Here is a 22,155-nt window from a genome sequence, read left to right as displayed (position 1 = left end):
GATTGTTGTTGTTGCTCTGTGACCTGACTTTGATTTACACTTTAAGCAATTAAGGGATACTGTAGTTAGACATCATTTGATATGTGAACACACGAGCGGGATTATTCTGATATAAAATAGCGTAAACCCTTTAACAGGTTGCATAATGCCTGTGTATGTGTGTGATTTATGCCACCCCATAGTGGCAGTGAGGAGGCGGTGCTGGTCTTGGAAAACGAGGAGAAGGAGCAAGATGTGGTGTTCTTATTGGGGGAGAAGGTACAGGATGGAATAGGAAGCAGCAATTGCAGAGTGGTACAAATGCCAGGTGTAAGGCTACCTGTCAGTTGCACTTGTATTAGGCATACAGCGTATACAGAAAAAATGATGAGACATAAAATCATTGATGGGTGATCATTGGTTAGTATTACCAGGCAGCGGGACCCCCCCAACCAAAAAACAAAAAACAATTATTTGGTTTTGTGCGCCAGGGGCCTCCCCGTCTAAATTCCTGGGCTGAATTTTGGGCCCAGTACAACCTTGTACTGTATACATGTAATTGTCTCATAATATATATATATATATATATATATATATATGTGTGTGTGTGGTGTGTGTGTGTGTGTGTGTGTATCTGGCACAGTTGCATGCGGTAGATAATATACTATACTCGTTTTTTTTTAATTGTATTGATGGTTTCTGTTATCGCAACATGATTGATGGTGTTAAGAGTTGGATTGTATCAGGGAAATCCCCACTGAAGGCCTAGGTACGAAAAGCACTGCCCACCACAAAACAATCGCATGCATTTTTACCTCTACTAAGACAGCACTGCTATGCTCCCATCTTGCATGATTCTCATTCATTCATATGAAATAATAAATCATGTTCCCTGGTCATCACATCATGATCATAATTATTTTAATTGAAGAGTGGCAATTACTTATAAACACTTTTCGACTGTTTGCGTAACTTCATCCTGTATGCATGCAACAGTCTTCCATAAATAGAATACCACATGATTCCTCACGATGAATGAAGCATATTGTGCTCAACAGTGACAATTATTTTACGATTCGGCATGCAAGTGTCCATGAATAAGTCATTTGCTTTACGATGTGAGTTGGTCTTGTCGCGCATATGCATGAAATAATTGTGTTACATAATGTAGAAATATGCACACTATGTATGATAGCCTACTACAATTTTACAACTCTCTCTCTCGCTCTCTCTCTCTCTCTCTCTCTCTCCCTCTTACTCTCTCATTCCGCCCAGCCCCTTTCATGTCCAGTCCACTGGTGCGTCTTCAGTGTGCGTGCCCCCCCCCCCCGTTTCTATAGGTAGTCCATAATAATGAGTGCCCATTGGTGTTTATGCTGCCTGCCCCCTCCCAGCGTCCGCCTTGGCCCTACCCACGTTTCCGAGGTCTCACTTTGGTTCGTCTCCTGACGTTCAAGTTCGCAGGAACGTCACGTCCGCACTTGAACTTGCAGCTCATCTCAAGGTTTGGGGAGGGCATGAGGTGGAAGAGGAGGAGGAGGGGGGTTTCTCTCACTGCATGCGCCCTCCATCATCATCACCATCGTCATCATCACCAGCATCATCATCATCATCACCGTCATCATCATCGTCGTCGTCGCCACTCGCCGGTCGCGCTAAAAGTCATGAAGATCTCTCCCACGCAGTCCGCAGCGGTTTACCCCCCCTCGCCCGTTTGATCCGTGCGCCCCTTCACTTTCCCCCTCGTTTTGAGCACCTCAGTCGCGCGCGGTTCCCGATTCTCACGGACGTCAGACGCATCCATGAGGAGATTTTCACTTGGAGTTTACCTGGATTTCCCAATGTGAGCCCCGCCGAGAAGTCGCCACTCCAGCCAACATGTCTCGCCGTAAGCAAGGCAAACCCCAACACTTGAGCAAACGGGACTTTTCGCGTAAGTAAACGTGGTTTTGTGTCTGTTCATGAGCCCACTTCTTTTAGTCATTGGGGACTTCCTCAATGAATTTGAATAACAAGACTGCCATGTCTGTGGGGGACTCGCTTTACTATAAGGGCGCGCGTTTAAAAATAGCAAAAGCTGTTATTGCAAAAGCTTCCAAACAACGTGACAGATTCAACTCAACTTGTCGAGCGCGTTATTTCGCGGAGTCTTTCAAATTTCTTTTGCCGTGAAAGCACACGCATACGGGCTTTACCACCGCAGACCTTTGCCGACTGCAACAATAAGTTGCCGGCGTGCGGTGCACAGTATACAAATATATAATTGCCCATTACCATTCTTCTTCGCGCTGTCAAGAGTTGTATTTACCGAGGTTAGAGCCTGTTTGGTCAAGGAAGTGATGTTTACATACATATATATTTATATACTTGCCCACGGCGCAAACCTCGGAAGGCACATGGTGAAGAGCGCCGCTATCTGATCACATATGAGCTTTTTAAAAGTGGTGTATTTAACGTAAAAATGTGTGAAAAGCGGTCCAGTCACAGATTATGAAATTATCTCCAAGTTCCTTAACCGTGAGACAAGTTCGACTTAAAATTACTCACACGTGTTTTCAAAATGACATTGACACGCGTTGAACCTTTTCAGCGTCCATGTAGAAATGTTCATTTTGGAAATCCATTATTTTGCTGCCAAGACGAGGGGTACAGTGTGAAAGATGCCTTTTACACGAGTCCAACTCAATGGCTTCGCCACCAAATGAATGTACAGTACCGTACATTTGCCCAGCCGCGAGCCATACAATCAAACTTTTGGTTTGCATACTTTTATATCTGACTTTCCTTCTTAAATGAGTTCGACTGAAACCAATTTACGCTCTCGTGGAACGAACGTATGCCTCCATTCTGTGAGTGTGATACAACCGGATTTACCAGTGGGGGGCGTACTATGATTGTGCTCCTGGAGGCCACCTATGAACTTGAACTTGATCTACTTTATTCCTGTATTCCTTAACTAAGCACACGGACGTGGCTGTTTTGTTCAACGCATATTCGTCTTTTGTGCGTAATGATATAATACAAACATAATATGGAGGGGGAATGATATGTCGATGACATGCACTTGTACGTCCGTTTCTTTAACATTACCAGTTTCTTGAAACCAAATTTGTATTGAACAAAATTGTCTCATTAAACACCCTCAAACATTGTATGCAATCACATTAGTTTGCACAATAGCTCCATTTTAAATACTTTTCAAACATTTATGATGTTGACCACATGTGAACACTTGCTCTATTTTTTGCACTTAACTGTACACTTCTGGTTTTATCAATGACCTGGCACCTAACTTGGAGTTCTTTTAATGAATTTATATTGCCCTAATGATTTAATTATACATTTGTGTTTTTAGTTTATACTTTTTTTTAAAAACAGTCTTACCTTGCAAGGGTACACTTTTTCCATATTGAAAGAACATGTGGAACTTGAGGCAGTTATGTGTATTCATCCATCCATTAATTTTCTGAGCCACTTATCCTCACAAGGGTCGCGAGAGTGCTGGATTTTATTCCAACTATCAACGGGCAGGAGGCAGGGTACACCCTGGACTGATTGCCAGCCAATCGCAGGGCACACGGTGACAGACAATAGTTGCACTCACAATCACACCAAGGGGCAATTTAGAGTCTCCAATTAATGTTGCATGTTTTGGGAATGTGGAAGGAAACCGGAGTGCCCCGGAGAAAACCCACGCAGGCACGAGGAGGACATGCAAACTCCACACAGGGGGAGCCTGGGATCTGAACTGTGAGGACAGTGCTACAGCTGCGCCACCGTATTCATAAGTGTCTTAAATAATTTAATTTTAATGTGTGACCTTTCTTGCGTCATGATTTGGTGGCAGCCAACTATTTATTTTGCACTGTGCACCGCCAACTTACGATATGAACCCCAGCCACTTTAAATTGCGGTGCAGTCAGGTGTCTGAAAAAGATGAAATTTTAGTTTTCAAAGTTATTCACATCCCTCTTGCTTGGTATCAAAATGAGATTATTTGGTTTTGATGGGAAATAATTCTCCTCGACCCAGCCTCGCATACCCCAGCAATGTCCACAGCGTAAGCTGTTTACGATAAGCTCCAGCAAAAGAGTGACAAATTCTCACATCTTTAATGTAGTCGAACATACAGGTAGCAGGCTGTATCTTGCATAGTCTCCCCCATCACTTTTTCGTCTGACCTGACACGGAATTAAAGGTTGAACCGGCAGCAAGAATTCATCACATCTTATCTCAACATCCCAGTTGGAGCGTCCAATGTCATTTACCATGTGGCGAGATGAATTCTCTCTCTCTCTCTCTCTCTCTCTCTCTCTCTCTCTCTCTCTCTCTCTCTCTCTCTCTCTCTCTCTCTCTCTCTCTCTCTCTCTGGGTACTTCAGGGACCTACTCCACATCCAACCCCTCCATTTCTAACCATGGTTCACAAGATCCCAGCACTTTTAACAAAATGGGGTCCAATCATCTTGAACTCAAATTAGAATCTATTTTTTGATTCTCAGAGGTGTTAGGTTCATTAAAAAGTGAGATTGGCAGCACAATAAAGAGGGTCAAGCAACTAAGTCGTTGTCTGCCTGCTGCCTGCTGCCTGCAAGCTGAGCAAGGCAGTTCATAGTTATTCTTTCTTTCTTTTGTTTTCGTTTTACATTCTCGCTCCTTTTTTTTTTTTTTTTTAAGTCAAGAGTAGTGCAACTGTCTGGTTTCTCCACACAAGTTACACATTGTTTTGCATCTCCCAGAACTGCAGCTCACATTCTGTTTACTTGTTTGCTCCCCTCAGCTGAGCCACTGTCAGGTGTTATACCAGAAGAAGACTGTCAGGACTCCCCCAGGCTGGGTGTCGCTCAGGGCGAACCCCTAAAAGGGGATCAGGACCTGCTGACCTGTGGCCAGTGCCAGTCCCGCTTTCCCTTGGCTGACATCCTGTTCTTCATTGAACATAAACGGAGGCAGTGTCACGGAGGTCTCTTTATGGACAAACCCCTAGACAGGCCACCGTCCTCGCCGCTCTCCTCGCCCCTCTCCACGTCATCCTCGCACTCAAGGAACCACCACCCACGTAGGGTATGTCACCCCGTTGAGGTGGCCGTTCAGGTGTCACCGCAGGACGAGGATTGTTTATCGACACCCTTGCACGGAATAATTCCCAAGCAGGAGCATATCACAGGTAAACACACAAGTGGCTGCCATGCAAGATGAGTTAAGCAAGGGGTGTGGGACTGTAGTTTGGGTGGTATTTGAAGTATCCGTTGCTGCATGTAAGTCCTTTCAATATCCTTCACTTAGAGCCCTGAACTCAAATAAAGACCAACCTTCCTGACAATTATCGCAAGGAACGGAAACATTTTCACTGAAAAACGACACACACAGTCAGACAAAGACACATATTATGGAAAGAAAAAAATGGATCACAGATGTGCATAGATCCTGTGTCCTCGTGTGGTGGTGAGAAATGCATCTTTCTTCCTCCTAGCATTATTCCATGTCTTGTGCTTCTTCAAACACGTGCCAAGAAAAGCTCTCTCCCGGCTTAAACATACTGATATTGTATTGTATTTATGTACTTATTTAACAAAATTTCAGAGAAAATTGTGCATTTTAGGAAATGCACTGCTTCTCATTATCTGCTCGTCTTGTGATTTGAGTAATTAAGGGCTTGTTAACGCTGCTGGTTGGTTTAATGGTGGTCTACTGGGACTAAATGGGCCTGTTGTGATAACAAGCGTGAGTCTCTTATGACTGGTTTTACATGCTGGGGTTTGATTTTGACCAGCAAAGCTTATTCTGATGTTTATTGATTTCCTTAATACCTTGTGCCAGTTTGGCCGAATTGACTGGGATAGGGCATTTTAATTTGGAGCCAATTCGGGCTAAATGTGCACAGAGCAGCACACTTAACAATGTGCGCTACTGTCCTGCATTTGTTAGGGCCGGTGCTCTGCAGATGGCGAGGCTGTTAGCAGTCGTTAGCTAGTTAGCCCTCTGCCAATAGAGTGACCACTGTTCATTAGTGTAGTGTTTGCAAAACATCTGCCCTCTGTTTTGAGTGCATGTAACACACAGATGCACATAGGCACACGCACTCACACACACTTACGTACATACGCACATGCATTCACACAAACGCAAGCATGAATGAAGGCAGACACACGTAGTAACCCCCACACACACCCACTCAGACACACGCACACAATCAAACACACACACCATATGAAGCTCACTTGCCTCTTGGCCTTGTCAGCTGCTCGACTACGCTTTTTCTTTGCTTATTTAGATAGTCATGAAACATAATTCACATGATGTCGTTAGGGTCAGGAGCTCACATTCGGGACTGGGATATATTTATATCCCTCTTCTACAGTGTCTGGATGCTGTGTAAAGGACACACTCCCTGTGTTGATTTGTTTAATTTGGGTCTAGGCTCCATTCTGTCAGATAAAAAGTAATTTCAGTGTGAGATACATTGGAGTTCTGGAAAGGTTTCCAAAAGAAATGCAGAAAGAGTCCAGCATGTCTCCATAACTGCATTCCTCCCACCTCTGTTGCTCCTCATCTGAGACTGATGGATGCGGACTGGCAGTGCCAGTGCACCACCCCTTTGCCACATATGCTGGCTGCCATGTTCTCTCACCCTGGTCATCTGAAGGCTGACACAGAGATGAGGGATTTCCATGCACACTCTCCCTACGCAATTCCACTGGATTGTGTTATTGTCTATGCATATTCCTAATGAACATCTTGCAGCAAAGAGTACATTTGCAAATGTAATTTAATGCAGATGATTTACTAGTTTTGGAGCTGGTCAAACTTAGTGAGGATGATGTTTGAACCTGGATGTTATGGGAGTGATGATGATGATGATGATGTCTATAGGAGCCAGAACTGGATCTGAAGCTGTACGTCAGTGGGACAGCTGAGGCTGTCTGGGAAGTCTCATGGCTGCAGCTGGGCCCCCGGTCTGCAGTCTGGAGCCCTGGGCCGTTAGGAGAGGGCAGAGCAGCCTGAGTGCCATCATTTGCATGATAAACAATTTAAGATATGCACAGCGCCAACATAGCTTGTCTCCAGATTATGGATGGCCCAGAAAAAGAGCAGATGACCATTTCTCACACAAAATGGTCAAAGTGGATTATATCTCACATGATACAATTTATATTAAAGTGGCGTATTTGTGAAGATTTACGTTCGTTTACATTTATCTTCACTCTTCAATTATATGAATGCAAATCCAATTTCTGGTGCACTATTCCTTCCCCCAGCATGCTGATTTAAGAAGCACCGTCACACAATAGCATATTTACTTTTAACATTGCCTGCATGGTAACACCAACCTTTTCACTCTATTTAATGCGGGAGATATGTGGTCATTAAGATGATACTGTGAAAATTACAGTGGCCTAACTATTTATCTATCTTTACATTTGCACCTCTTACATCCTCACCAATGTGTTAACGAGGCCGGAAAATCAAACACCAGCTCACACCTCCTCCTCCTTCCAGTAGACTTGCTCAATTGAAACCTTGACTTTGAATCAATACTGAGTTAATTATGGCAGCCACCTTTCCTCTCTGTTTTTCCTCCATGGAGCAAAACCTCATTTCTTGCACTATCTCTCAAAAGCTTTAACGTATCTCCTTGTCGCTTCTCACTTGTTCGGTGCGTCTGTGTTGTGGAGACAGATATTTAGCAGGCACTGAATTGGCACCTTGCCACTTATTGCTATACTACCAGCCCCCATGTCCTTCACCACCTAACACATATACTCACTGGGTATCTGTCATGGAGAACTGAGGATGAATAATATGGGCTGCGTGAGTGTTTGTGTGTTGCGTGTGTGTGTGTGTGTGTGTGTGCGCGTGCGTATGGTTTGCTTTGCAAGTTCACATATGGCACTTTGTTTCGGTGATCACTTTAATTGATGCTGAAGAGGCCCAGATGCATGCTATTGTAATTACTGAACTTCAGCTAATATTTTCAGCATACACACACCATTGTCTGCATCAACTGATGGTAATTGGATCTTACAGTCGCACCATGTTCTAATAAAATTGGTTCTATTTTTAGCTGTGGCCTCCAACAATTTTTAATAAAGGTAAACAGCAGGGGCATCAAGAAAGCCAACATTCTTGTTGAGTATGGCAGGGGGCCTAATTATATGGGTTCCAGTGGTGGGGGTTTTGGTGGGGTTTGCAGTGTGCTCCATTCTTACCAAAAAAAAAAAAAAAAAAAAGAAAGTTACAAAGACAATTATCTACAGTTTTGCATACAGTGTGTTCAGACATTCAGGATGAATTATTTAGTATTTCAATTTTCAGCAAGCTCTGAACCCCAGTAAGTTATTTTCAGTAAACAAATTATTCACTGAATGCTTATTTAAATGATTAGATTACAGTTTGTGAGCATTTAACATTGACTGAAAACCCCCTGTGTCATACAAAGATATTGGGGAATTTTAAACATCCATCTAAATGCATGAATTCATGTTCAACAGAAAATCAAATCACACCTACTGTGGCTGTATTTAAATTCACAGGAATAGGTACCATAGGTACAGAGTACAGACAACAGTTGGTATTTCAACATACTGCTCTTACTGTTTATTATTTAACTGTTAAAATATTCATTTTGGTGCTAATCATTCTGAATTGAGCACGTCTTTGACAGCCCATTTTTAATCAATCTCACCAAGATCAATCTTGAATTCTTATGCCAACATATTTGACCAATTTCTAGGGTACAGGTTGCTCCGCAATGAACTCAAGTAAAAGAGGCAGTGATAACTGACTCCATTCCCTCCAAAAAGTTTCATTTTCACACCTCGTGCACAGCTGCTGCTGCAAAGCGGTTTTTGCAAGTTTTGGAAGAACCTTTCACCAATAAATAAAGTGCGTATGTGACTTTTAGGGCTTCATCAAAAATTAGACAAAGGCATTGGACTCCTGCCAATCAAAGATACTCTTCTATAATTCCAGATTAATTTTCTAAGCGAGTGCAAGCTCTCTCTGCCCACAAATGTTGGTGTTGTATCACATTTTAGTGGCTTTGGCTGCATGCAAGAGCATAAGTGACGCGTACGTTAACATCTTTGGTGTGAAAGTCCCGTCAAACAAAAACTTGCGCATGTGTGTGCAAGTTTGTATACAGGTGCGGTTTTGACCGCTTAAACTGTTTATAGCTTTGTATGCATGTGTGCGAGGGATGTTTGTTAAAGCTTTACTACCCTGAGCGTGCAGGCTGAACATGAAAGGGTCTTTGACTTGGCAAGCCTTGCCCGAGGACACCCCTCTATGGACTGTGCCAGCCCAGACTTGGCACAGAGCTCTGCTCCTAAGGGACAGGACGGGCCTAAATACATGAGTTTGGAGGTTGAGAAGGTGTCGAAACTAAAGTGATGTTGTGTTGGCTTAAGAAACATTGGTGAGATAATAAGTGTGTAAGTATGTGGGTGTGTGTATGGAACAGAACAGGAGACAATGTGTACTTATGGGCAGGTATGCCACAAAATGTGTCTGTGTGTCCTCAGGGCTCCTGAACTGGGCTTCCTGTGTCTCTGTTTGTCTTCTAACAACCTTACCACAGCCTCAGGCCATTCAGGTGGAGGCTGGTTGAAGTATGCACTCACACACATACACATTGCCACACACACAAAAAAAAAAAAAACAACTGCATTCACTCACCCACAAATGTGTACAAACGCACACCTGTTTTACGAACAGCAATGCTCCCCTTTGCTCTAAGGATGGCACACACAGACAGACACATGCACATGCGTGTACACTAAACCAGCGTCTGCAAACCTGTTTGTCAGTAATGTGTTGGTGCAAAACGCTCGATGATGTGAAGTGAGTTGATGAGATCTGTCAGAAACATATGATCCTTATTTCAGCGCCCCCTCCTGCCTTTTCTCTCCCCCTGGCTCTTTATTTTCTTTCCTTTGCAAAATGTTTCTCGCTCTTCTTAAAAGACTGAAAACTGGCAAACATTAGCATGCCTGCACCTCTTAAACTTACACTCGAGAGCTCATTAGCACTGTGGCAGATTTTGCTGTTGAGCAAGCTAGAAAGGGACACTCCATCTTGTCAACCAACAGTCAAACCAGTGTACAACAGACAAAGCCTTGTTTGTCCACAGCCGCATCACACGGAAGGAAAATGTCTTCTTAGGGAAAAAAAGACTGTCCTGCCTCTGTCCTGTCAATAGCGTGGCAGACCATCACATATCAGGGTCGGGGGTCATCTGACAGCATCAAGGCCTGTCACACCAGCCGCCGACTTCACCACCTGCAGGTTAATGACTTTATTTTTAGGCGGAACTGAAACAGAAGATGAAAAAGTGACTTTCACACAGCTGTACCTCCGGAAGTGGCAGATTTGAGCAAAAAAAAAAGGAAGTGGGCAGAAAGGTTTTTAAACTGGGACAGGAGGAGACTTTGACACTGTAATTTCATCTTAAATATGATGAACTCTTTAAATGTCAGTGTTATCATTCAGTCTAAAGATGTAAAACGATAGCTTTTGATTTTCTGTATCGTCAGGATCATGTTCTCTTTTCCCTTAGCATGTCATCCTTCACTGTTCCAATTGTGACTTGTCTTGTAGTTTATGGCTGGGCTGAGGGGCTTTTTGCTTTGTCTTCCTCACAGCCGGGATTATAATGCGGAAGCCTTCGGAGAGTCACAGTTATGAGGTCGTTGTGTTAATGTGAACCCGCTGATCCTGGTCACTGTCTGTCTTTAGTCTTTTTTGCTCCACTATCTTCTTCACTGCAAGTCCCAGTGCTGGGTTTGGCCCCTCTGATTGTGTGCGTGTGCAAGTGCGTATGTGATAGTACATCGTGTAACTATGTGACTGCATTTCAATGGGTGGTTGTCTATACAGCTGGGTCTTGCCACTCTTATCATGCATAGATATGAGACGTGTCGGCCCACTGTGTGTGACTTTACACTTGAGAAAACTAACAGTCCTCCCTCTGAATGTGAGCGAGAAAGCGTCTCAGCATGCACGCACAAACCGTGTCTGCTGCTAAACTAATAGCTGGTTTTCCTCTGGGGGGGGGTTGCTTTCAAAAGCTTTGCCTGATGATGGCCCGAGTCAAAAGTACATTTGAGGTTTACTTCAAATCAGACAGCTTTTAAATGATGATCACAAGACTGGGCCTGCGCTGATTTATGAGGAGTCTTTCTGCTTCACTTCCGGCTATATGCTGTTTAATGTGTAACGGTTTACATCTTCACACATGAGCTTGCAGACACAAGCTGGCAAAGCAAAGACACAAACACACGCGTGCATACACAAACAGACGAATAAACATTTCCCACATGTCAGTGATCCTCAACTGTCGTTGCACACAGACACATACATGCAAACATAAAATGTGCACACTCCTGTCCCAGGCACCCTTTTCTTTTGCAGGCTGAATCTCACTGATAACATGCTGGTGCCCTCATTTAAATTTGAAGCGCTTCTTTAATCTTCAAAGGCCTGATTGCTTTATGAATATGCATGGTCTGAGCTGACTCTCAGTTCATTACCTTGTTGTAAATTCTAATGACCATTAGGGCCCTGTGCGGTAATTGCCAATTGTTTTGCATTTTTGATTAGCCCATTACTGGAGCACATTCTGAACATGTCTGCCCTGCCAGCCTGCCAGGCCATGACAAGAGGCTGAGATGAGCTGAAAAGAACAAGAAGGGGAGATCCGTTTGCTACTTAGTGTGAGCGGGAGTGAAACACATAGAGGGTTAAAAAAAATAAAATCCCAAAAGTCTTAAAGCATTTTTAGAAGCTTTGCTGAAAACACATCTGTTTTGTTTTGGGGACGTAGCAATAGTGACGTATGAGGGACACAAGACCAGAACTGTTATCCTGGATGTACCCTAAATTAGGTTCATCCTGCTTTGTTTACTCAGCGCTCGAGTGCAAGACCGTGTACCTGACTTCATTTATGTCAGCATATGCAATTGTTGATCGTGTGCGTGGCTACCCTTCCGACTGTGTCTACAAGTCCAAATTTGCGTGCTAGCGAGTGAGTTGAGCAGGGTTGCTGGTGTGCTGGGAGTGGTTCGGAAGTTCTGGTGGTGTATCCCAATGCTCGGCGTGCCTGGGACTTATGAAAGATTGATGTCTCCTTGCAGAATGGCACGGCCCTGCTACAACTTGATAACATCTAATGGATAATTTAACGCTCTAAAACCGGCAGGCTGGTCCCCCTCTCTGGCTGGATGGAGCGGACAGCAGCTGCTGGGCTTCTGGGGGATGCTGCTTTGACTGAGTGTCAGAGGGAGACCTGAGGACACGCGGAAAAGGGGGAAAAGAGAGGGAGCAAAGGAGGAAGAAAGGAAATGTGTCCATAGCGTGACTGAAAACCCCACTTTAGTGCCCACAGCAAACTTTATAGTGTCAAGAGTTGATTAGGCAGCTCTTGTCATAGTGGTTAAGCTGTGAAAAAAAAAAAAAAAACTTTTCTTCAACTTAAATGCACTCCTACTGCTTTCAGTCATTTGCTCTAGTACATCTTAACTCGAGTAGGAACAAGGGAAACGTGTGTCATGTTTTAGTTTGTTAAACGTATTGGGACATATTACTTCATCGCACATAATTTATCAATCAGGTGTCAGAAGAAGCCCCGTAGTTGCCCTTAAAGCTGATTTACTCAGTTCAGTTTTTACCAAAATTATGGACTGCGCTTCAAAATTGGCGGATCAGTCCTGGGAAGGAATCTTTTTGTTTCAACATGACGGATGCACACAAAACACATTTGAATGAGTTTGCTATGGAGAAACTTTACATCCTCACATCAACCCCATCAAACACATTTTTATATGAATATAAACTAGGGACTTTAGGCCGATGCGGTTACAGATCCATTCTCAATACTACTTATCCCATTCAGGTTAGTGCGGCACTGGAGCTTATCCAGTGTTTTTTTTTAAATCACTTATTTACTAATTACTTTTGTCAGTTTTAAGTTATTGTGGGGATCCCTTTCTCCCTTTAACCAACGTGTACCACACTTTAGTCACATTTGTTGTGTAAATGAGGCGAAAACTAATATCCAAGTGAACAGTACTGTCAGTTATCTTGAAAAAGTAACTTAGTCACTTTACTGATTAGTTTAGCATAAAAGTGACTAGTTACTTTACTGATTACTTGAGTTCAAAAGTAACTACGTTTGAAAAAAGTGTAGTTCTTTTCAACAGCTGCCAAGTGGTAGGAATATCACTCATCCACAGTAAAAAAAAAAAACCTTGGTAATGTAGAGTATGCCACACAAGTTACAGAGTGATGTCACCAACATGAAGCAATAACTTAAATATTAGTGTCATTGAAGTCACAATAAATGAGCAACTTAATGTACACTTGACATGCCAGCACAGCACATAAAGTACCTAAACATAAACAAGAACACCATTCTCAATACACTTCTCTCGTTGATCTCTGATCGATCGCCGGATGCCGATTGTGGTCCACGAAGGCAACCGTGTGTGTGCGTGCACATAAACGCAAAAGTGAGTGGCAGTTTGATATTGGGCACACACACACACACACACACACACACACACACACACACACACACACACACACACATACACATTGCCCCCACCCTCGTAATTTTGATGATAGAGCGAGAAAAGATTACGCAACTGTTTAAAAAGCAAAGTTGTGGGTGAAAGACGGTGGGAGAAGCACTAACCTACGTGACATCAGTCATGCAACACTTTAAACCAGCTCACTTCAGAGTTGCAGTCGCAGTTGAAAGCTCTCACTTTTCATTGCATATGTTATTTAAGATGTGTATTGAAAATCCTTCAGTGAGTCAGTCCTTATTGTGTGACGCTTTGTGACTGCGCACTTCGATATAATTAACTCACAATACAATGTGCGCTAAACTCAACAAGTAAACTCAACGAGTAAAACTGTATTCTTCATGTGTAAAAGTAACAACAATCAAATAACAGTTTTTTACTACGGAAAATAACAAGTAATGTGGTGACAGTGAAATTGTGGATTTCTTTGCAATTATATGGTACTGTACCGTCAATGTCCAATGTAGGACCTCCACCACCACCTTCCAATCGTTTTCCTCTGTCTATCTGGAGGGGAGGTGTTTGCTTGTTTGCGTGTTGATCAAATCACCAACCACAAATTAATATTCGCTGAGAGATATTGACGACCCAAAAGTAGCTTTTGCTGGTTTGAAGAAGTAACTGTAGTCTGATTACTTTGGAACGCGTCACTTTTCTCATTACTCAAAATGGAATTTTGAAGTAATGCATTACCGGCATCACTGCAAATGACAAATAATACTGCATTCACAACTCAACCCATAAAAAAATCTGGTTACATTGTTTTAGGTTCTCGCGTCTCACTCACATGTAGGATTCATAATCTCTGCAGCTCTGTGGTCTTCAGTCAGTCTCTTATTCCCAGACTATTAAACCGTTGACAGTTTGGTTAATCGCCCCGCAGGTGGACTTCAAGGAGAATTACAAAGAGGTCACCAGACTCTTTCTCTGAGGTGTGAAGAGAAAAAGCCAGGTGGATGTACTGTTCTTTACTCTGTGGGTACACGTGTGTCAACCTCAAAGAGTTTTTTTTTTCTTCTTCTTCTTGTTTTAACAGCTCAGAGGATTCAGAAGGTTAAGTTCGGTCTTTCTTTCCCTGGGCAGACAAACACGAGGACATTTTTACAGCCCCGGTATAAAGAATTCCGTGAGTAAGCAGCAAGCCAGGATAGCTCACCCCAAACCTATCTTTCTACGTCCAGTCGGCATGTGCCGATGTTCGCGTACACTCATAGAGGAAGGTAGCACAGCCTGCTTTAAGGCATCTCCTGAAGACAGCATGAGCGATGGCTTTGTTAAAGGGTCCCAGGGTGTCCCCTGAACTTGAAGCACAGTGTTTATCTTGAATAGGAGATGCAGAGAGTGGTGGTGGTGGGGGCGGGGGTCAGTGAGCAGGAGGAGAAAGGGAATGATATAGCTTTCAGAGGAAGGGAGAGAAAAGGAGGAGGAGGAGGAGGGTGAGTTAGGGTCTGTTTCTGGGCAGGCCCGGCTGGGGGTTGGGGAGGTTAAGGGGGGGGGGGTCGTGAGCAGGCATGGCTGTTGGAGAATCAAAAACGGGGGGATGGGGGTCTCTCTACTCGTAGCTGTCCATTAACAGATGAACTTGGCAATGGTCCAGGCCTCAAAGGTCTTGGGAGACAGGCATACACACATTCATTTGCTCACACACACGGATGCACACTTCCCTAGTACCTGCTGACTGTGGTTGGAATGCCACCAGAGTTCTTTTCTATCCGGAGGCGAAAAAAGGGCACGGCTCCTGGTTTACCTATGTCAGAACCAGTTCAGACCGGTTGGACAGCGAGCCTGAAAGAAGGCAGACGGACAGGTCCGGTGGTCACCCGGCCCTTCTCGCTTTCTCTTCTTTTCTTTTAGTGCTCTGTTTTTCAGACTTAGAGGAGGAAATAGAGACATAGCCTCCAACCTGAGGGCATTGGACAAGCTAGAAGTGATATAAAATGAAGTGAGGGAGCGTGGGAATAGAGAGAGCAACAGACAGTTGAGAACAGGGTGGTAATAGGAGGAAAAACTGTTCAGTTGTTGTTGGTGTGCTACTCTTGACTGGGCAACACCACCACCATTGCTATTGTGTTCTGAAAACATTGCAGCAAACACAATTTCAAACTATGTGAGGGGTAGTTTGGAGGACTAGGTAATATTAAGGGAATAATTCAATGTAGGATTAATGTTTTATTTACAGAATCTTTCTTATTCCTTATTTCCTTATTCATATCTGTTTCTGAGCGCCATCCAATATGGATGTAGTGCCACTGCTAATTACAACTCAGATGTGTCCCTTGAGCTTTGAGTGCGAGCTGTTTACCATTTCACTTCAAATGCTTTCAGCTCACACACACAACAAAAAACTGACCTTAAGATGTCAGATCACAAAGACCTGACACGGCATGAGCAGCCACTGAATTTAAGGAATTGTTTATACTTCTTTGTGCTCCTCTTTGAACATTTTGTGTAAGTGTTCAAATTATTACCTAGTTTTTATTTCATTATTTCTATTATTTAAACGTTGGCTTTAGTATTTGCTATGGTAATTATTTTAATTTTTACTAGTTAGTGGTTGGAACTAGTCGTACTTATTGATTTTCATTACACAACCCTGAAACACTCTTCTTTTTTTCCTTTCGGCTTGTCCCATTAGGGGTCGCCACAACGTGTCATCTTTTTCCATCTACGCCTATCTCATGCATCTTCTTCTCTAACACCCACTGTCCTCATGTCCTCCCTCACAACATCCATCAACCTTTTCTTTGGTCTTCCTCTGGCTCTTTTGCCTGGCAGCTCCATCCTCAGCTTGCTTCTACCTATATACTCACTCTCTCACCTCTGAACATGTCCAAACCATTGCAGTCTGTTCTCCCTAACCTTGTCTCCAAAACATCCAACTTTGGCTGTCCTTCTAATGAGCTAATTTCTAATCTTATCCAACCACTTCACTCCAAGCGAGCACCTCAGCATCTACATTTCTGCTACCTCAAGTTCTGCTTCCTGTTGTCTCTCTTCATTGCCACCGTCTCTAATCCGTACATCATGGCCGGCCTCACCACTGTTTATAGACTTTGCCCTTCATCCTAACGGAGGCTCTTCTGTCACATAGAACACCAGACACCTTCCGCCAACTGTTCCACCCCGCTTGGACCCATTTCTTCACTTCCTTACCGCACTCTCTATTGCTCTGTATTGTTGACCCCAAGTATTTAACCCTATTTCAACCCTCAAACACTAAATTATGTTAAATGAAAAGATTTTTCAAAAAATAAGGTTCAGTATCACGTTACCACCTGATATGTTTCACATTGTCATATTATAAACCTGATCTTGTGGAGAATTTGTCAACTCTTGTTGCGACCTCGTGTATTCACAGCCTTCCAAGGTGGAGTTTGGGACACACAGAGGATGCCTCTATCGTATCTCTGGGAACATAGAGCAAGTAACTTTGATATATTCTATAAGACACAAAAAGGACTCTATCAATGACTTCAACCACAAGAAAACGCTTTGTTTTGGTTTGCCAAATGTGGATATCCAATTCATCACATTTAATTAAATATGATAACTTCTTACATTGTGATGTGAAACTTAATACGTTACAACCTGGTGCGGAACTTTTTTTTGGTTGTGCCAGCAATACAATAAGCTTCTGTAGGGTCTAACAATCAGTAACACAACATCCAATTAAGGTGCATAATTGCATGGCATTTGTATTTTTTCCTTGGACATTTCAGAACGTTGACAGTATCACTTGGAATGCAGGATTCCTGAAGGAATTGCAATTCCTTGTCATTTTTGTATTGGTTCAATCATAAAATCATGCATGTGCTATCTAAAGATTGTAGCATTTTTAAATTTGCCATTAAAGTGGTTGGCCTGGAAACTCTTATCTGACAACAATCTCATTGTGTTTACCTGCTATGTGCATCTAAATGGAATCTGCCGCTCGCAGAAGCACTGTCGTGTTCATGGGCCTCGAGCACCTCCTGCTTCCTACGTGACAGAGGCTCCAAAGGCTGTTAGCAGCCGTCAAAAGCCACCACTGAGAAATGGATGGAGTGTTTATAAATTCATCACATGCAGGCCGTAGGGCAAACATTGATAATGTATGTTTGCATGTCTGTGCGCATGTGTTTGCATGTAAGTGCAGGCAATCTCATTTGCATGTATTCACGCGGGCTCACATTAATTTGTTATGTATAAAGAAGTTGCTTGCTTTTAGCACCCTTCTTCTTTGCGCGTCTGTTTGCAGCCTACAAATTCTTGCTGTAGTTCTCAAAAACCTTTGCTCTCCAAAACTCTTGGTGCTGAACCCAACTAAATTGCTTCCTTCTGTGTGCCGGGCTGTCTTTTTATTTTATTGTTATTATTTAAATACAACGCCCGCTGTAAATTTGCAAATGCTTATGTGCAGATTGTATGATAAGTGTTCTCACACTTAAAGCAGTTGGATAGGGTGGGTGATGGGGGATGTTGTAAGGCCAACGTGTATACTTTATCTGTGTGTGTGCATCGATGGGGGGTTGTGTTGGCACTTTGAGACCCCTCCCACACACCCCCAGCCCCTCCCAGACAAAGCCGGCCACCACTCCCAGATGGTAGTCTGCTCTCTTCGGCCATGTGTCTGGTGTATGTGTGGGTGTGTTTATGGACAGGGATAGCTACAAAGATGTAGAGACTGTGGAAGAAATTTGCAATTGAGAATGAGCGTAAAAGTGAAATAGTGACGCGGAGAGACACAGTCTGTGTGCGTGTGTGTATCTATGCATACACGCGCAAGGAGTTTACGACTAATCTGTATACAGATTACTTTCTATATCGTGAGTAAGAGGGATCCAGTGTGGTTTGCAATTTTGTCTGTGCCTTGCTGTTCCGGATGCATTAGAATACATATTGTAAGACAGAAGGACAAAGAGAGGGGACAAAGCATAACAGAGCGGGTGCAGGTAGAGAGCTGGACTGATTGACTGACAGATGATAAAGGTAGGGGAGGGGCAGGAGGGGAAAGGGGAATACTGTTTGTTAGGTAGCCAGTAGGCATTGGTAATTCTTTGTTTTAGTGCTGATGACCCAAGGATGCCCCTGGATGTCTGGCTAACGGGGTCAGCATTAAAGAGTGGGCGTTGGTGCAGGATTATGCCTGCTGGACATTCTGGCAAAATGGAGTTACACAATGGAGAAAGTGTGACTATCAGAAAGGATATTGTCCAAATATGCCAATATTCCGGGCTGGGACTATTTTTACGTTTTGTTTTTGACAATAATTTGTTTTGGGTGGAAGTGTCTTAGATGAGGGGTAAAAAGTCTCCATCCCAAAGAGTAATGATCCAATAAAGTTTAATAAAAAAACATACCTCATCTAAATCCGATTACTCCCCTGGGGCTGTGTGTTGAAACGCGCTTGCGGCACCGTGAAGAAGCTGCTATCTATTGGACGGACTCCAGCTTCTCTGACCTTGATGTTTATTTTCCTTTTATCGGCAGACATAAACATGGCTCACATATTCAGACACTCATGTCTAATTTCTCGCTATATGGTAAATACTGCATGGGGGCATTGAATTTTCAACTGGTACTCATAGCAAGTTTATTACAAAATCCCTACAAGCATTTTGATATATTTGCATGTGATTCCCACGCCCCCAACCCTTTACCTTGCCTTGTCCTTCCTCTTCTACATACCTGTTGTACCGGTTCTGCCTTTCTCTTTCATGAAACTAAAGCCGACCTCCTTTTTCTTTACCCGGTAGTAATTTATCAGGAATGAAACCAAACTCTCTCATGATATCACTTCACCCCATGGTTCAAAGTGCCAAGATTACAATTCTCTAGTTATACCTTTATTGAGGCAAGCCCTTCTCTGCCAGTAAGCAGTCTGGCAGAGAGTGTTTTTCATGCTGGACATACCCTGTTCTCCCCAGGCTCTGGTACTGCTCCGGTCTGCCAAGTTGGAGGGCCAGATTGCCTGTAATAAGCCTGCCATTTCCCTCTCATCATCTGTCAGCACTTCAGATTCAGCTGCATGGTCCAAAGAAGCCAACCATTCACCAATTATAAAGGTTAATTTGCCTTCACCAATTTCCCCCCCCCACCCCCCCCCCCCGCCAACGGTTTGCAGTGTCTTCATTAGTACTCGTTTGAAACCCTGCATTGCGCTTCTTTTAATGTTTTCTTGATTTAGTAAATACTATGAATACATGCTCTCGTTATTATATTTAACCTTGATTGCTAAATTTCTAGCTAACCAAAAGAGCAGCACCTACCAAAGCATGTAAAGATGCTCTTTCCCACATAGTACTTAAGATGTACTTACATGACGTGTTTTTCAATTTACAGTGGTGCAAATTGCTTCACTAATAAATGAGCTGAGATGAAAGAAAAAATGCCCGATGATCGCGACAACTACCTTAGAGAATGAGTGGTGTGCAAATGAGATTTGCCCCCTGTGGAATTCTATTACCTTTATTATTTGGACTGGTGTGGTTGCTGCCGTAGCAGCACTCATCACAGAGGTCCATGGAAAGGGGCCCCGTGTTCCGCATTCATTGCTTTGCAGCAGTGGCATCACCAAGCAAAATACCTCCATCTCCTCCTTAGCACCCGACCCACGCCCCTGTCACACGCACGCATGCATTTTATCTGAATAAAAATGTATGTGGTTTCTTTGTGAACCTGAAGCCCAGGAAGGAAGCTTCCCCTAATCGCTGCCTGTGCTGCTGCCTTCCGTCTGTTACCACTGCTGACATAACTCCTACTCTGTGTCGGACTAGCAAAGCCAGCAAAATTCGATTCATATTTACTTGAAGGGATCTTGGCCTTTACTAGCAGGATATTGAGAGGCCAGTTTTTTGTGAAGGAGGATCCAAGATTATTTATATTTGAACACCTGTTAATTGTTATTAAGCTTTTCAAGTCTGTCTGTTATCTTAAAAAAAAGAGAATCCTTTTAGAGAGGTGGGGCATGGTTCAAGGAAAAACCCAATACATTTTAGTGAGAATCGGGATCAATGTGCAGATTCACAAATGTCCCTGACAGACCCTTTTGTTAACACTGCAATAACAAGCTTTTTTTGGCATTTCCCCTAATTTCAGTGACAGAATTCTTGAAGCTTAATAACTACCCTATCAAGAGGGGAAACTGTAATGGTGTACAATTTGGTTCTCATCCAAATTAGAATTGTTCGGCCTTGGCTGCTCTCTACTGAATGCCCTTCTAATTACAGTTCTTCCACAACAAACATGTCACAGCCCAGTTAAGGGATTGCCATCATGTAATTGATTATTTGACTGAGTGAAGAATGCCGAGGTTTGGGTGGAATCGATTATTGATGAATCGCATCTTCAAGCAGTGGAGCTCCACTTGGCCGCAAATAGCGACCCGACTTTTTTGTGGTCCTAAAATATGAAATTGAGTGTTATTGCTGTGGTACAACTTCTCCTAGTCTGTGTTTGCGTGTGTGTGTATATATATATATATATATATATATATATATATATTCAGACAAAATGTTTTCAGATTAATAAATCAACAGCAGCAGATGCGTCATCATCTGGTGTTATCTGCAACGGCATACTAAATGAAACTGGGGGTCAGTCTTGGTTGTTTTGGCCATTAACATAATCTAATGACTTGGAAAGATGAACAGGAGGTGTAGATAAAGGGGGAGAAAAAGGAAGAAGCGAGACGCTGTCTATTAAGGCCATGCCTGTGGACAGGGTGAAAGGGCCAGTTTCCCATACAGTGTCAGCACAGACAAGCCCTCTCTGGTTACACAAAATGTCTGTCTGTATGGCTACACTGAAGGATATTAGCGTTATTTTTCCTTAGTTATCTGAGAGCATTGTGCTTTTAGGCACCCTTGTTTGAGTGCCTGGCAGACACTTGAGTTTCTGCAACAGATTAAAGGACATTTTAGCAGCTTTTTCTTGGGGCCAGGCCATAAAACCACACAAAAGGAGCAGCTGCCACTAATGTAATCTACAATGGGCTGCTGCAATGTAAAGCTGTCCAGTACGCTTTTGTTTTGCTTTTTTTATGCCATTCCTGACACCCTCCAACATTCATTGATCTTAAAATTTGAATTCCTTTCCAATGCTGTGCGCAGAAAAGGTGATTAAAAATAGGGTGAGGATAATATATATATTTTTTTTAACCTATATACCTAGGTACACAGGATAGCTGTTGTATCAGATCTAAAATGTATCTCTGCACTTTCCTACATTTCTGTGTGTCTCTGACTCAGTTGGACACATATGAAGTAGCATCCAGGATCTTACAAGTGTGACCTTGTCCTACTACGTACATTTCTTGGAATGCAACTCAAGCTGTCCACTAGGGTGGACGTATTGGTGACCCCTGTACCAGTCAGGGGTAGTCAGTTTCAAAATGACATGGTAGATTTTGAGAACCCGAGTTCTCATTGAAAGGGAGTGCAGTTACGCAGCTGTCAAAACTGTCATGGCAGAAGAGAGGAAAAAAAGTGGGGAATCTGAGACATATAGAAGACCAATATTGATCACAATTTGTTCAGCTTGTTCTTTTCATCTGATAATAAACAGGAAATTATATTTCTTGGTTTTTCAGTGTCAAAGAAAGAACTTAAACC

General features: G+C 43.0%; 1 protein-coding gene across 2 annotated transcripts in view; it reads left to right on the top strand.

The window, feature by feature from the left end:
• The first annotated feature begins 1,420 nt into the window (after positions 1–1,420).
• LOC133506627 (B-cell lymphoma/leukemia 11A-like) overlaps positions 1,421–22,155 on the top strand; it is a 36,565-nt gene continuing 15,830 nt past the window's right edge. The window contains exons 1-2 of one of the 2 annotated variants that reach the window (XM_061830944.1): positions 1,421–1,867; positions 4,759–5,145. In XM_061830944.1, the coding sequence (XP_061686928.1) occupies positions 1,858–1,867; positions 4,759–5,145 (397 nt within the window). In that variant the 5' untranslated portion in view covers positions 1,421–1,857. Of the gene's footprint in view, positions 1,913–4,758; positions 5,146–22,155 lie in introns of both variants that reach the window. The other variant, XM_061830943.1, reaches the window with a different exon arrangement.

Source organism: Syngnathoides biaculeatus, chromosome 9 (assembly GCF_019802595.1).
Source record: "Syngnathoides biaculeatus isolate LvHL_M chromosome 9, ASM1980259v1, whole genome shotgun sequence".
Taxonomy (NCBI): Eukaryota; Metazoa; Chordata; class Actinopteri; order Syngnathiformes; family Syngnathidae; genus Syngnathoides; species Syngnathoides biaculeatus.
Note: the sequence above shows the minus strand (reverse complement) of the source record. Positions and strands in the feature narration are given on the sequence as shown.